This window comes from Macrosteles quadrilineatus, unplaced genomic scaffold, assembly GCF_028750875.1.
Source record: "Macrosteles quadrilineatus isolate MER2022 unplaced genomic scaffold, UCM_ALF_1.0 Scaffold_3__2_contigs__length_128488019, whole genome shotgun sequence".
Lineage (NCBI taxonomy): Eukaryota > Metazoa > Arthropoda > Insecta > Hemiptera > Cicadellidae > Macrosteles > Macrosteles quadrilineatus.
In genome coordinates, this window is record NW_026542596.1 from 21749123 (window position 1) to 21766842 (window position 17720).

General features: G+C 35.2%; 1 protein-coding gene across 1 annotated transcript in view; it reads right to left on the minus strand.

Moving 5' to 3' along the window:
* Positions 1 to 479: 479 nt before the first annotated feature.
* Positions 480 to 17720, minus strand: part of LOC128988920 (macoilin) — a 35505-nt gene continuing 18264 nt past the window's right edge. The window contains exons 6-14 of the mRNA XM_054410701.1: positions 15587 to 15704; positions 12755 to 12965; positions 11046 to 11240; positions 10230 to 10388; positions 9533 to 9688; positions 6363 to 6483; positions 5577 to 5751; positions 4746 to 4963; positions 480 to 2671 (exon numbers count right to left, since the gene is read on the minus strand). Of these exons, the coding sequence (XP_054266676.1) occupies positions 4749 to 4963; positions 5577 to 5751; positions 6363 to 6483; positions 9533 to 9688; positions 10230 to 10388; positions 11046 to 11240; positions 12755 to 12965; positions 15587 to 15704 (1350 nt within the window). The 3' untranslated portion in view covers positions 480 to 2671; positions 4746 to 4748. The remainder of the gene's footprint in view (positions 2672 to 4745; positions 4964 to 5576; positions 5752 to 6362; positions 6484 to 9532; positions 9689 to 10229; positions 10389 to 11045; positions 11241 to 12754; positions 12966 to 15586; positions 15705 to 17720) is intronic.

Genomic DNA, 17720 nt, shown 5'->3' on the forward strand with positions numbered 1-17720 from the left:
TCAGAAAAAATTGTCAACTATTTTAAGAAATAAATTTGTGTGTACAGTTGTACAGTTGTTGTTAAGATGGCAATATGTCATTAAAATATCGTTAAAAACATAAACTATTTAGATTTCTTTGTAATGAAATAACATTTACATGACCGACAATTGATTAACCAAAACGGCCTGGCCCCCTTTATTTTGATTAAACAGGGTTTTACTGTATAGAACTAAATTTTTAAAATTGGGAAGTAAAGTGAGCATTTATGTGAGAGTAATGACTGACTTAAATCATTTTGTATTTATAAAAAAGTTTAACCAATCAAAAACATGGAATGATAAATCATTTAGTTTCTTGGTTCTTTTTTAACATAAAACTACCAAGAATTTATGAACCTAAAATTTAAACCTTCTATTTTTGCTATGGTACTCATAGTTTTACTAATGTTTTTTTTTTTTTTTTTTTTTTGCTGCAGTATGACACAAAACTCAATAACTGTCTGCTAATTTTGCCATTTGGATCAGACAGTCTTTGCTTATTCAATTTAAGTCAGTTACCACTAAAATAAACCTGAAAATTGTTGGTTTAAGGAGTAATATGTCTGAGTTTTAAAACAAGTGACAAGTCTGCACAGAAATGAATATTCTTTGTGCACAGTATTTAAAGAGTTTCTCAACCTTCACCAACTATACAATCATACAATATTCACCAAACAGAATACAATTCTAAAGTAATGGTTTTGATTGCATTTTAGTCAGGAACGTAAAGCAGTCAACCAAAATAAACATATTTATCAATGCCAAAAGTAAAGAATTCTAAAATATATAATTGACACTAAATAATTATTTTAACAGTTTCTTTTTACCTCAGGAGAAACAACTGAAGTGCATCTAAAACACACTTCAATGTTATGACAAAACAAGCTTTTAAGATGTTGTTGAGTCAAAAAGATGAAAAGCAAAATACAATTACATAATCCATTTTCACAGGGATGGTAAATAAAGCTAAAACTTACAATCAGAATAAAACAGATGCCGTCCGGTACATCAACTCAAAATGGTAGATGATCACATTAGTTTTCTTTCTCATGTCCAGAATGAATCTTAGTAGTATTCCAGATACAATTATTTACTTTTTACAATAGTATGTGTTACCCATCAATTAGTGAGATATCTTATAGATTTGGAAATTGTAAAACAGATGTTTAAAATAAATTTTTAATGATAAATAAATGTAAATTAAGTGTAAACTATGTACGGTATCTGTACAGTATGTTTATAATTCAAAAGCAATAAAATGTATTTTGTCCACTATTTTGTTGGGTAAAATACAAATTACCTACCTCCTAAATCAAAACCACAGACCTAAAACAATCTTAGCTCATCTAGAAGTGTTTTTAATTTGTTTATTCCAAAACTATGATTAGATTAGCCTAATTTTGATTACCAAATTTATACCAACAACTACTTTCATATTTACAAACATGTCAATAGTTTTTTAAGTTTACTTTTAGAGAAAAGTATATGTTAAAACTTGAGATATTGTTTAAGCTAGTTTGTATAATGGTTCACTTTTAAGTTGGCGATTTTAACCATAATTAAAATGTATTTGAATTGATAAACTAACCTATTTTAAACCAAATTAATATGTTAGCTGTTCTCCAGGGTGTGTCTCATATAAAATTAACACGATAAAACTTATCAAGATGTGATGTTTAATTAATTCTTTGTATGGGAGTTATAGAATAATTTTGAGTTGGTTTAAAATGGATTATCAAGTTATGAAGTGTTAACAACATAATCAATACACAAAAATATATTTTTAAGGGGAAAATTATTAATTCTGTTGTTAACTTTTCCACAAAAAATTTTTTTTTAGTTTTACATTTTAATAGAAGGAAAGGTAACAAAAACACAACTTTATGATTCAGTTAAATTTTATTAAAATAATATTGTGTTTTTACTTTGTTGAGGATAAAATTAAGTTTTTAAGTTTGAGGTAATTTTTTTTGTAATTAGAAATAACATTTAAAAAGATGGGAACAGAAAGAGGTGCTAACGTCTATCATATGAGGAACCCACAGAACACCATTTATTGTAGATGAAATACAGAAACACCTTAAAATAAAGCTATTTAAAATTATATCTAATCACCATAAAGCAATTTTTTATGCCATCAGTTTTAGTCTAGATCGATGGCTTACAACTGAACCACTTAATGGTACAGATCGGATCCAATATCGAGATGTTTTAAACTAAATTACATAAAAACAACTACTTATTAGTATAAAATAAAAGAAATATCACATTCATTAAAATATATCATCAGCCTTTTCAATCTCAGACGATTCTAAGATTTACAACTAATAAAGGTACGTACGCTATAAAATTAACCCGAGTTTTTAAGTCGCTGAATTGTGAATTCACTACAACAAATATCTAAGTCGACTAACTAACTGGGTTCGAGGCTTTTCGAGCAATGCCGTATTGCAGCCACAATCAAGATCAAGTAGAATGCTAAATCACCGCACTCAAGTCGTTCAGAATGACAATGAATTAATCGAAATTTAAATAAATAAATAAATATGAATCGAAGTGTCTATTGGCAGAGCACACCAAACATCCACAGTTAGTGCCAACAATTCACAACAAAACATTGGCTAGTTTGAAATAGGCGATCGGCCACAACCTGTAAAAAATTGAATACGTTGTTATAAATACATCATTATATACTTTCCACTATTGCAGTAAGTTGGGAGTTCCTTTGAGATTTTAATTTAGGGATGGACGGGAGTAGTAATATTAAATCAGGATGAGCTAATGGAAAATTATTAATTCCTACGGAAAGGATGAAAGTTTTGGGTAATATCTTTCGAGGATGTTAACCTCATGGAATATTCAAAAAATTATATACAGTATTGACACTGTAAGGACCTTTTTTTCGTGGGTTTTACTGCTTAAAGTGAAACATGTTTGAAAGAAATTTGAGTTAAATTACTATCCCAACAATATAAACATCTAAATTTTTTTCCTTATATAAAAATCATATAAAGTACACCCCCCACAATTGCAAAGACATCAACTTTGTCTCCTGGGGTCACAGCTAATTCTTAAAACATCTGCTACAGTATGTCATCATCATCATCGCCCGCAATCGCTGCAAAATTTCAAAATTCTCATATGATCCCGCCAAATTGCAGCCAAATCTTGAACATCCACCACAAACATAAAGATATTAACATCATATCCCATAATAGCAGCCAAAATCTTTAACATCCCCCATGATTGTGAAGAAATTATCATCGTATCTAATTTCAGTAAAATCATGAATATGTACCGCGGTCATCTAAACATCATCACCCTCATAAGCAATTGCGTTGGAACCATGAATATTTATAGTCTTGCAGATATCGTCATCATCTTTTGAGATTATGGGGAAACCATGAATATGGACAGTCATGTGGACATCATTATCGTCTTCTGTGATCACAAAAATTATATTATTGCTTCATACTGTAGTTTATTTTCCAAACCACGTTCAGCTAATCAATGAAAGGTTACAGTGCCTGCAGACTGCATTGCAACCTCTGCAGGCACTGCAACTTTTTATTGAATATATTATTACCCCCGTAAGTGTGGCAAAAGCATGAATTTTTGGCTAAGACATCATCATCGTAGCCTAAGACCGTGGGAAAATCTTGTATATTCCTAGGAAGCGAAGAAGAAGTTACAATCAAGCCACGAGATCGTGGCAAGATTGTTGCGCAGCAACCGAAAACCAAAATCAACATTTTAACCAATTCTGTTTTGGTTTTGTTGTGACACATAGCGTCAAGCTATATTTTTATATTGTGTGAGCAATCGCGAACTCGGGTTGCATGGCAAGCTCGCAACCTGCTGTGACTGCAAGAATGTTCTCCCCCCACCTTCCTTACCTACTCTCGCTCTCTTCCGTCAAGGCTCTCGACAAAACAACACCGACCCAGCATCTCCGTTACTACCAATACCGACTAAGTTATAGTTTAAGATGATTAATTAGAAATAGATAAATTAGAATGTCTGGCTAAGTTAGGAAGCAAGCGGGGAACTCAGAAGGGTTTGCCCGACATTTGAGATGTAGGAATTAACGTTTAACTGGTTCGACGTGTCTCACATGGGATCATTACTAACATAAAATTTAGTCACATGTCCATAGATTGTTCTCCACCTTTTCTCAGTTTAAGTTGGAGATATTTTCCTTTCAGCAATTGAATCTCCAACCAATATTCATTCACTCAGCAGTATTAGCAACCAATTCACCATTTTCAGTACTTAGTGATGGAAAGAAAAATATTTAGGTAGTTAGTTCAATTAACATAAATCAAAGCTGGCTAGGAAAGTGTTCTGGTCTGGGTAAAAGATCTACCTTTGTTCCACAGCAACTCTTCCTTTTTAATATAATTATTGGTAGCAGATTCAGCACGCTTAAATTTGGTTTAGACATAGCAACTTCCAACTCCTTTCTTGGTACCCATATTTTCCCTCAATAATTCCCTAATTCCCCCACAATTACCCGAAACTTCACCTTCAGCCCTACATTTAGTACCAGTTAGGTACATAACCCCGAGTTAGGTTTAGTACCCCGATCTACATAACCTTACCCCCCCCCCCTCGTTACAGTTTTTAACAGCCTTTTAAAACCAACCTGTCCCTTGTAATTTTCATGTGTTTAAAAATGTCGGCACAATAGTTTTTGCATGAGGATCATAAGGCTTACAACATACCTGTTAAGCCTCAGCGGCTGGCGCAAGGTGGGAGGATTTGGGAGTGTACGCCGTGGCGTTGGGATCCAGAGTGGACTGAGTAGGACTGTCGGCCAGTCGCAATTTAGAGGTGTTGCAGCTCGGCGCCGGCCCGAATGTCTCTGTAGGCATTACTGCAAGAACCTGTGCCATCTTGCCTTTCAACTCCTCCATCTCACGTTCCTGCTGTCGTATCACATCTGCAACAATTACATCCAATTACAAAACTGAACAAGCAGAACCTCTTTCTTTCTTTTTTTTTAGTTTGAACTTCAAATGGCAAATGTGTTTACTTTGTGTCAAAAAACGCCCAGCTTTCAAAATTTTGTAAATTTCTCTCAAATTTTTAACGGTTTTCACTATTTTTTCATACCTAAATAATTATTTTCCCCAAATCCAACGGAAGTCACATAGAACATCTTTAGTTTATGGTAAAAAAACTTAAAGTGTTTTCCTTTAAAACAACACCAAAACCAGCTCTATACCTTGTTTAATAAGATTTATATGAATTTTCTAAGTTGTAAAGTCCTTTTTGAATCACCCTGTATAACATCTAGTTAAATATAGCCACTGACAGAGAGTGCTGAAGTAAATTACTGATACAATAACTTCTAAGCCAAACCAAATTCAAAGAAAAATCTATTGAAGCCAACTTTTACAACATCAACTATCACATCGCAGTAACCAGAATTAAGGGCAAAATTATAATATTAGACTGAAGCAAACTCTGTAAGTGGCTCATACAAATATGTTCTGTTAAAAAAAGTGATTTGCCCCGACTGGTTCATAGAGAAAGACAATGGTTGCACTCACTTTCTCTGATTTCTAACTGGCGCTTGGCCTCTCCGAGAGCAGAGAAGAGGTCGAGCTTGATGCGGGTCTCTGCGCTGAGACTGTTCTCCAGATGTGCGTTTTTGTCTTGCATAGCAGACAGAGCGGACATGAGTATCTCTGACTCATTGTGGCTTTCTTTGTACTGCCTCAAACACTGCAACATGTGACACTTCAAACTGTAATGTTTTGAAATTTAACTACTTAAAACATAAAGTGACCCACAGGAGTAAGATATAAATTGTTTTGTTTAAACAATTCAGAACTTCAGAAAAAGTACATTGAAATGAACAAAGAGTCCCTGCTAGGCACAAGCTTACAGTAGAACCAAGCAAACTTTAATGTAAGACATAGCTTGGGGTGTATTTAAACCATAACAAGTGATTAAACTATATATTTCATTTGTATAAAAAATAGACCAACACAAAACAACATTGAAGTATTCTGATTTTAAACCTCGAGACTTTTTAAAATCATTTTCCAATGTTTGCAAGCGTCCGATTGACCCGCTGCATGGTAGGTTTTTTGACACTGGAATCTTCATTAATTAGTTTTGTAGTCATACTAATTAATGGAATTTTGAAGGGCATTCAAAATATTTCTCAAACCATTAGCTACAATGATGGATATGGTAGCTGGTGTTCACTTGAAAATGAGGCAATGCAAGTGATAATTTACAAAAAATAGGCATTATCCTGTGTAGGGACAGAGGAAGACAAATTGAAAATCAATAGAAACTTTATTAAAACAGCAAAAAACCAAGATTACCTGAACTTCCCTTTCAGCAGCTAAGCAACGCTCCTCTTTGACTTTTAGTTCTCGCCTGAGTTGTTTAGCCTCTGCCTCCAAGTCTCGTTTGCGTGCTCGGCAGTTCTCTGTACACTCGCCCCTGCAACAATGACACAAAACTTATTAGTTCTACCACATATTTGTAGTGGATGAAATTTATAGTATTATAACAAATACTACTTAACTTACTAATACTAAAATTCTGTTTATTTAATATGCTGTACTTTTTTTGCAACAAGTTAGATGGGCTTTGATACTATCTCAAGTTCAACACATCAACAATTGAGTGCAAATAACAAAGCACTTCACCAAACTGAACGAAACAAAGATATAGCTTCACAGAATACATAATTCTTAAAATCATATACAGCTACAGCAATGTGGCAAACATTTTCTTATACCGTCATCAAGAGATTGCGTTTACTTATTTAGCTAAACATATCTACAGTGGTATACTACTAAATTATATTTATAGACTTGGTCTAGGGTCTTTAACTTATGGTCTGCAAACAGATTTTATCTGGCCTGCGACAGCCTTCAGGGAAATAATTATTTGTATACAATTGGTATAAATAGATGATCGTCAAAGTTGCAGCAAGAAAGGAATGGGGGTTTAGGGAGTGGGAGAAACTTTTGTGCCGTTCCGGCCAAACCTAGCCACAAAGATGTGGCTGGTCAAGCAAGTACAGGAGCTGAGTCCCTTCGGGGAAATCTCGCTACAGCTTGCCCCAGCCAGAAATCTTGTGAAAGCTGTAAAGGTATCAGCGTTTGTGCCCACCTCAATGGGGGCAATGACCAAGAAGGCCTCAAGCTGCAGAATGACATTGACACAGACCACTGGGCGGTTGTCGGGGGAAACTCAAACCCTGATGGACAATTCCTGGTCATAATAATGGCAACATACAGTCAAAGAGAAGGCTGCAGACATCTACCGGTGCGATAGCGGTAGATGCCCTTAGGCTGAATAGGAAGACCCTGCGGAAGGTGGTTGGCCTTATCAGCGGCCATTGGGTATTCCGCGGACATCTAAACAAGATAGGAATTCAAGTTGAAAGCCTCTTATGTAGGAAATGTGGAAAGGAGGAGGAGGAGACAGCCTTCCACGTGATATTTATGTGCCTCCCTACAAGGTCTGCGTATGAGATCCCTTGGCCTATCGACTGGAGATCAAAGGGAAGAACAACATTACTTCAAACTAGACCTAGGGGTTGCGGCATTGTCACATGGATAAAATCCATTGGTGATTTGGCGGGATTTGAACCCGAGACCTCTGGAACCAAAGTCCCGCGCTCTAACCACTAGACCAGCTCGCTCCCAAACAGTCAAAAAGTTATATGGCAACAAAAATCTGAAAGAAATGTTGAAACTTCATCACTGAGCACTTAATTAGAAAATTACCCCTTTGTTAGTTTGGAGGGGTCTACCTTTCTACACTGAAATGTTGACAGTCTGACCCGCCTTTCCTCCAAAAATTGTCAATGTGGCCCTTGAGTAAAAAAGGTTGGAGACCCCTAGACTAGGTCACAAATAAAAATTGTTTATATTTTAGTTACTAAATAGATTTTTAAAATATTAGATATAATGATTAGAGGAAAATAAAAACAAAAGCAACAACAATTAATTACCTCAAGCCCATTTCCATATATAAATCCATTGAATATTTTATGTCAATGATATCGTGAAGACAAGATTACAGTAGACTCCCTCTTATCCGGACACCTTTAAACGGACATCAGTTTGACCGGACTACACTCAGTAGAAGTGACATCTCTTTATCTGGATAATTTTTATCAGCACATCGGTTTAACCGGATTAGATTGACAGGAAGTGGGCGGTACTGAAACGACTGTTCTCGTGGGAAAGATTTGAGACCAGTGATTACGTGTCTAAATACAATGCTCTCCTAATTTAAGTCAAATATTGTATAGAGTATACATTAAAACGTTCTGTTTTAACGAGATTTTGGGGACGTCGGTTTAACCGGAAAACCCGTTATCCGGACTTGCCTCGGTCCCGAGGAGTCCGGATAAGAGGGAGTCTACTATTTTGTACAGCACTCTTAAATTGATCCGGTGGACAACATCACCATCTTCCATGACCGCGGCATTCTTATCGTCTCCCACAGTCGTGGAGACATCATCATTATCCCCGTAGTCATGGGAACGTTATCGTCGTCACTTGCGATCATAAAAAAGTGGTTTTTAGGCCCAATTCACACCGAACGGACGTCGGACGAAGACGTGGCACGGACGAGGCACAGACGTGGCAGTGACGTGGCGTGTTCAATGCACACCGAAGGGACGGTGAAGGGACGGTACAGTGGCGAGACAACCTGTATGTAGACTAGACGCTTTGGTTTTTGCTTATTTCTATTAATGTCAATAGTGTTAGTTTATTTCTGTCAACTTAATTAGTACAAACAAGGGAATTGTTCTACTTCCTCACAAAATTTGATATTAAATTCAATGTCGTCTCGCATAGTGAAGAAACAACTCACAATCTACACACAAAAACAACTCTACACAACAAGGTTGGTATGTACAAGCACACTATACACAAGAAGGTTGGTAAGTACAGTACAATATTTGCAGTCCGAACAACGGGCGCGCTACGGACATGCCACTTCCGATACGCCACGAGGGACGCCGAAGCGACGTGGCGGTGGCGGGAGGGTGGCCGCCCGCGCCATGTCACTTGTGTGTGCATTGACCAATTTGTTTACAAGGGGAGGCGAGGAACGGACATATGTCCTCGCCACGTCCGTGCCACGTCTCCGCCAGACATCCGTTCGGTGTGAATTGGGCCTTAGGATCACGGTAGTTTGCTATCTTTGCAGATACTTTGGGTATTGGGCATTGCCTTTGACAATTATTCTGGATCCCAATGCCAATGTTCAATTATCGGTGGTATAGATATTGCATACTAATTTTATCAATAGACAATCATAATTGCATCACAAAAAATAGCAAATTTTAACAAAATTCTACACCAACAATAAATAAGGAACAAATGATTTCTGTTTTCCAGGCTTTGTTTTTTTTTTCATCACAAAAATAGGGAATCGGGCTAGATTTTCATGATAATGAACAAATCAGTTTACTTGAAACTTAAGCTGTTAGAAAGCTTGTTCTATTGTTGGTGATACTCACTTAGCGGGTGGAGACGAGATGGCACGTGCAGCCTTGCGCTCAGCAGCCAGTTGAGCCTCTGTGGAGGACCTCAGTCTGCGCTCGTCCTGCACTCGACGCTCCAGCTGCGTAATTGCCTGCTTGTCCATCTGCCTGGCAGACAGCAGCCCGTGAACTCTGTCAAAATAAACCAAACTCATCAGCCTGCAATACTATAGGCAAAACTTAGCTGATATACTACCTGTAGGTCAATGAGCATTAGCCATTTAGTAGGTTTTAATGTTTAAATACTAGACAATTCAATACAACCACCATAATATTTTTTGTTTGTAAATTTCTCCCAGAAAGATTGCAGGCTATAAAGGTTGGAATTCATCACCAGAGATTCAAAGAAAATTCATTGCGAGACTCAAAAATAGCCCTTATTAGGATATATGATTCCCATTCAGATATGTAAGGAGGAACCATTCAGGTATTGGTTTAATCATTCTCTTAAGTACCTTTTTTCAGCAAAAAAAAAAAAAAAACCAGTGAAAAAATTAAAACTAAAAATACTAAAAAAATAAAAACATAATTAAATGTTAAATTGGTAGGCTATATAAATATTTGCCTACATCATAAGAGGAATTATCATTAACAATAAACAGTATTTTGAACAAATTGTTCAAATTTTGAAGTGTTACTAGTGGTGTTGTCATCACTTCCAAATACTACTCACTTTGACTGCAAATCATCATTGTCAAGCTGAAGTTGGCAAAGTTCACTTTTTGCACTCTTCTCACTAACTAGTAGAGAGTTAATTTGACAACGTAGTTCTTGCTCTGTTTGTCGACTTGCCTGAAGATCTATTTTTAAACGCTTTACGTCTGCTTCAAGCCTGTAAAAAATAGTATATTAGTTGTATATGATTAAAGATAAATATATCTCAAGCCCATTTCCATAAAAATCCAATGAATATTTTGTCAATGATATCATGAGGACGAGGATTATTGTACAACACACTTAAGTAGATCCTATCGACATTATCATTATCTTCCATGACCGCGGCATTCTTATCGTCTCCCACATATCTATATAAGTAGCTTAGTATGCAGACTTGCTGTGACGGGGGTTTTTTACTTTCTCCCCCTGGAGAAATTATAGTTTTTGTCAAAATTTTCTAGTTTGAGTTATGAGTGGATATATCCGTTTTGGGCCCCCCTGGACCAAAAAAAGTGGTTTTCGAAGTGATGTCTGTGCCTGTGTGTATGTGGATGTGTACAGGGTAACAGACCACACCTATGGTCTGATTTTGAAGAAATTTGGTACCAGCTGTTTTATTAATCAGGGCCATTTATTAAAAGTCCAATGATCAAGGACAGCTCGGTCCAGTTTTGAACCATCAAAACACTACAAACTTTTCTTAGAAAAAAAAACGAACCAGCGACCTAAGTCGAATTAATTACTAGTCGAGCACTATAACCACTGAGCTGCCCGGCTACACATTACAACTAACAAAAGCCAAAATCTTCATTATACAGGATGGTCCACTTACCTTTGACAATAATCATCTTTCTGTGTCATGTTATGTTCTGCATTCTCCTTGTTTGCTTTGTTTTTTCGTTCCCTCTGACAGTTAACTGCATTTTCCTTTGCTTGGTGGTTGCTCCATTTTGAATTAGATTTAATTTGGTAAGACTTCGAACTTTTATCCTTTTCTGCTTCGTTTTCGTCAAAATCGTTGACTGAGCTGTAATTAAAGAATAAAATAAAAATACAAAGAAAACAACAGTTTTTTTTTCAAACCAGTACAAAAGGAGAAGGAAAAATGCTTTCTCCGGTTTCAGTTTACTGTAGTTATTTAATAGATAAATAAGTTTAATTAGCTACTTTATAGAAAACTGATAATACTTCTATAAACAGAAGTAAATCGTATTAACAATCTAAATAGGGTTAATAACTTACATGTAATATTACTTATATTTAAAAAAAATACCTTTATTAGACAATATATTTCAAGTAATGACTCTAACCATTATTTTAACACCTTGCCCAAAAACAAAACGGTTCACTTGTCTACAAATGTATTACTTATCAAAACTTATATAAAACAAGTTTATTTATGAGCGACTAAGGTCAGAGTTTGATGATTAGATCTTTCACATTTCTTCTATCAAAAATGCCTTCATACAAATTCACTTAATGTTCCTACAACAATGTTCAAACCAAAATCACTTTAAGGTTTTCCAAGCATCGTTTTAAATCAAAATGTACTACAGACTAACCGGGCAATTTATTTACATGCCGCACAAGTGAAGATACATGCTCAACAATGTACAGTATAGCAGTAAAAAAAATGTTTTACCAACAACACAGCAGCTCTTAATACTTCTTACTCTCTTTTGTAAACTGTGTTATGTACAGCTCGTAACATGTAAGCTGGCACTTGGCCGATTGCTACTAGCCTAGTTCAAAAATATTAAGTTAGGCTACGTTCTGCCATGCGGTTTGTGTCAACTTGTCTCTCTGCTAAACCAATTTGCTTTCACTTTATAAAATGTGACTTGTAATTTAACACCTAATTACCTTCAGTTAAATTTTTAACTATGGTCAGTTTGTAAACAAGAAACAAAACTGCTAAAAAAAAATAACTTTAAATAGGTTTGTTTTATCAATAATTGTAGCCTGATTGAGGTAGGTACCTAATCACTCTTTAGTCTTTATGGTGAATGTACAATCTTCATAAATTATACGTATTTCAAAATAGCAGTGTTGTTTTTTTGTTGTTTTTTTTTTAGAGGTTGGCGGCATCTTTTAACCTTCCATTTGCCTGTCGACATAGACTAACCGCCCATGCGTGGATCATATACAGTAAAGCAAGGAGTGAGCTGGTACAGTACAAAGGTGATCTGTACTGATAAAATGTTTTCGGCAGTGACCAGGATCCGAACCCACGACATCACTGCCTTGGGCCCAAGTCTGCGACGCTACCGACTGAGTCACCGACTCACTTATTATATAATAATTATTATATGTTATTATATAATAATTAATTGTCTTAAATAAACTCATACTATTTTCATAGAATAATGTTTTTCTTAAATGTCAATTTTTCAGCTTCAAAGTAATCAAGGAAAAAAGTTAGTTACATTATTCGTTAAGCCTCGGAGATGAGTTCGAAACCTATTACATTATGCAATTTGCGCAGAGGCCATACTCTTGTATAACTGATTTTCAATAGTTTTACTCTGCTAACACACATACCCGATTCTCTCGATGAACTCCAGCTCTGTGTGAATGTCGCCGTTTGTGTGTGAAAACGATTTGTTGTTATTTACAGTTTTGTTTTCAGACTCGGCGCAAGTAGATTTGTCTCTCTCCCCTTTGTCCAGTGACTTTCTGTGATTGTTCTTCACTTGTGCAGAGTTGTTGTGAACGGTACCATTGGACGTCACAACATCATTTGCAGTATTTCCTGAAAAGGTTTGCTCAGTTAACACTTGAGTTCTGAGATGTCCTCCTAAACCTTGGGGTTAGATTCTTATTTTATATATTTACACAATGCCGTGCATAGAGATTGGTACTTATTGATGCTCTGGGATTCACAAGAATGTAAGTGTAGCATTTGTCAGATATATTCTTGTTACTTGTTTTTATAACTTAACTGATATTGTAATTTTATATCTATATTAATAATTAATTAATGACTAGCAGCCTGCGTCACTTCGTGACTTCAAAATCTGTGGTATATTTGATACAGTATATAGTTGATAAGGATGAAAACGATTATGTCTCATATCCCTATTATTTTCATTGCTTATGTGATCCCTTCGAGGCAACTTAGAAAAATTACAAATGCCAAAGAAACATAAAATCTAATGCAAGTGATTTTCTTCTTTACATTTTTCACAAATAAAATTACAATATTTTACTTGAATTCACTGAAACATTAACTACACAGATAACCCAATTTTTGTATGGATGTAAACAAAATTGTCATGGCCATCTTTTTGATGTAAACAAATGTAAACTTGAAAAAGTTCAGATGATTGACGACAGGATTCAGCACAAACTATGACATTTTAAAGGCCAAGGACAAAGGGCTTTCACGGGATATCAAAAACACATCTCGAGGAAAATAGATTTAAATTGATATCCAATATGCCTATAAAAATTAATATTTAGGAGCGATTTGCTGCACACAAAAATCCAAAAATATTTTAATAATATAGATAAGGTACTTCTTTGTGAATAAAAAATTGAAAGAAACATGGTGGGCCGTGACTTAAAAAAATTTTAAACGTTCACATAAAGTAACAGAACATTAGTTGTAACCTGAGGATTACATTGGGTCTCCTTTCTACAGAAATTCAACAGATTAATATTTGACAGTTTATGACCAATATATCCTTGAAGGTATAATGGGTGTTAAGATATAAATATAATGAATTAGATCTGCGCAGTAGTGTTCATTCTCATAATACTAGACATAAGAACAATTTAAACTTAACCCAGCATAGGCTTAGTTTTTTTAAATAAAAAAGCTACTCATTTTGGCTCTAAATGTTTGAATCATTCACCTGAAAGTTTTAATAACAAAAACATTAAGCATTTGGTTAAAAATTAAATTGTTTAAAAAAAAGGTTTTATTAAAAGGAAGAATTGTTTTATTCTAGTTGATTCTTTGAGATGCTCAGAGCTATACATATATGTAAATGTGCATACTGCATACTTCATGTAATTAAACTTATCATGTAAAAATTCTTAAGTATTGTATTTTCCAGTAAGTTAAACCTTTGACTATTAATACAACAACTTGACATTCCATCCCCATGTTGAAGTTGTAGCCAGGTTTTTATTAAAATTTGTCTTAGTTGATATGAGCCACCTACATCTGTATCTTCTGTATCCAATAGTCAATGGTTAAACCTAGTAAGTTTATTAACGTATTATTTCAATTAATCTTTAAATAGCTTTGATGTAATTTACCATAAGATTATCATTATTTTACCTTATTTTGTGACACTATTTATTATGCATGAATACATAACATAAATAAATAAATTTGACTATGACTACAGAGTACTGAATTTTGCACTAGAATTATATTGTTTGAGTTTTTTTTTAGTGATGGGTCGGTACCACGGTTCTTGGCAAATGAACAAGAACCGAGACCTGATGGTGAAATGTTGGTACCGATAATGCTGGAAAATTAGCGATATTGCCGCAATCACGCAAGACGACTATGACATTTCCGTGACCGCGGGAGATGATTTTGCCGCGATCGCGGATGACGACGATAACGTTACCGCGATCCCGGGAGACGATGATGACGTCTACATGGTTGCAAGAGATGTTCTTGATTTTGCCGCAATTGCAGATGACGATGAAGACGTTTCCGTGACTGCAGGAATTCATGATGATGTTTATACGGTCGCGGGAGATGATTTTGCCGCGATAGCAATAGCGGATTACGACGATGACAGTACTGCGATACCGGGAGACGATGATGATGTCTACACGGCCGCAGGAGATTTTCATGATTTTGCCACGATGTTGGGGATGATGATGACGTCTACACAACCATGAGTGATGTTCATGATATTGCCGCAGTCGTGGAAGATGATGATAATGTCTACATGGCTGGGGGAAATTTTCATGATCTTGCCGCCATCACGTAAAACAATGATGATGTCTACATGGCCGCGGAAGATGTTCATTGATCAACAGTTCTTGGAAGTACTTGAATACAACATTTAATTATTGTCATGGGTTATATTATGCTTGTTTCAATAAAAATTTTCAAAACAAAAATTGTGAATAATGTTGATGTTCTTTGTGACTTTTTGTTAGCCAGAAAATACAAAATTGGTAAAAGGATATTTTTAGGTTTGGTCTGAGGATATGTTGAAGAACATATGATAAAATTACCCCAGAAATTTACATAGAAGAAATATATCTGAAATTCAAAATACTAAATAGAGAGAGAAGACAAACATTTATAACATTGCAATAATCTCTTTATTCTGTTAGGAAATGAATGAAAATGAAAATAATGATATTACTGTATTATCAAATAAATTTATTGCAGCTCACCTTTGCTCTTCTCAGGGCTTGTGTTGTGGCATACAGTCTGCTGCTGCTCAATAGGCAGTGCTTGCTGTAAAAGTTGCATGTAAAACTCGTTCTCCTTGGCCACGTCTCTCTGTTTTCGCTGTCAACAAAGTATAAAAGATTTATCAATGGTATCAATACAAACTAACTACTCAATCCTCTTCCTTGATTGCTGTGTAGGCCTACCATATATAAACTACAGCCTATGTACAAATTAATCCCAAGTAATCATACAAGGTGTTTAACAGTTCCTTTATTTACAAATCTGGGACTCTGCAATAACTTTTGGATGTAAAAATGATCTGTGAAATATGAAGGTTTAGAGTCTTTCTAATATAATAGAGAAAATGCCTTGATAATACCCCCACCACAGCAAACCTGCAGACTAAGTGAATTTCCATTTACCTGATTGGATTTTCAATCTTATATTTATATAATACGCTAAGCCGATTTTTGTGAACAGAACTCCTCCCTCATTTTTAAAACGATTTTGATTATTAAAGTGTTCAAAAATGGCCCTAATCTGCTGTTTTGCATAGTGGTTTTCATTTTTTTTCAATTTTTTTATTGATCTTCAAGAAGAACTGGTGATATCGGAATGAATATAAATTTGAAATAAAAACTTCACCAATATTTTAAAATTTTTTAATTTTATGAGGCCTTTCGCCAGCTGTGCTGGCATCATCAGACACATCACAAAACATTTACAGGGTTGCCACCATAGTGGGACGATAAAATTCATGCAGAATTCATGGTTTTCATTGGTAGTTTAAAAAAAAATTCATGGTCGGTGCGCTTATACAATTTCAACACAATTGAGAGTTTTGCTGATTTCATAAACTGACGTTAAAGAGGCAGTTTCTTTGTGTGTTACTTTTGAATAACCTTTCATACCTAATATACAACTTTTTTTGGAGTGATTTATAAACATTCAATACCAAGTTGAAAACAAAACAGGTCCAGCATGTATTATAAATACATGAGATATTGGAGAAGAATTGTAAAATATATCAAGTCTAGGTATAATTCAGTCTTTCCACCGGAATAAAACAAAAATCCCACTCCCCCGGCTAAAAAAGTTCTGTTTCATCCCCCTACATAATTGTCATAAAATGTACATTCTATGGTTTATCTTATTCCACAACATACTAAGATATGATGGTATCCAAAAAGCTAAAATAAATCAGGCGTCAGAGTCGGAAATTTGGTTTTATTGCGCATCCCATATCAATTCAGTGCATGGTCTAAAACTTCTGTTTTTGTGACTTAAGTCCCCATACCCCTTTTTCATACGCAGGGGGGGTAGGCCTACTAATGATTGTTAGAACCATATACAGTCCTCAGGAAGTCTCAGCTGACATCAGCATCTTTGGATGACTTGGAATGAACTAAGCAATGGTTTTTGATCATGGGACTTGGGAAATTTAATGGTACTGGTTGAATAATTGTTCCTGATTTTGAAAATTCATGGTCCATTGGAGAAATCCATGCATAATCCATGCCTTTTTTCATGGTCACAAGAATTCATGCATAATTCAAGCTTTTCAAGGTTTTCATGGCTGGTGGCAACCCTGATTTAAAAATTAAATAATAATAAAAAATAAAAAAATAATTAAATAGTTACAAATTCTTAAAATATTGGTAAAGTTTTTATTTCAAATTTATATTTTTTATTGATGTTTTATAATTAAATATTTGAAATATTCTTGCCTATTATTATTAGTTTTGCATTTAACCAGTCTGTCATAAATCATTAGGTAGGGTTTAGTGATGGGTAGGTACTTAACGTCAAATGTCAGTTCCACCGGTTCTTGGGAAATGTACCGGGACCAAGAATCGATGGTGAAATGTCGGTACCGATACCTTCAGTATTAAGTTAATAGGTTATATTTTTATTTTAATCACTAGCTGAACCCGGCAGACGTTGTCTTGCCTTTGACTATTTATAATCCCGCGGGCTTTGTCCCGTTTAACTTCTTAATTTTCAAGATGATCTCGTTCGCATGGCTCAATCACGTCCTGGTTGAAGTTCGTTCGCTACGCTCACTCACCATTAGGTTGGAGCTCGTTCGCTACGCTCACTCACCTTTAGGTTGCAAATTAGCTGTTGTCATAA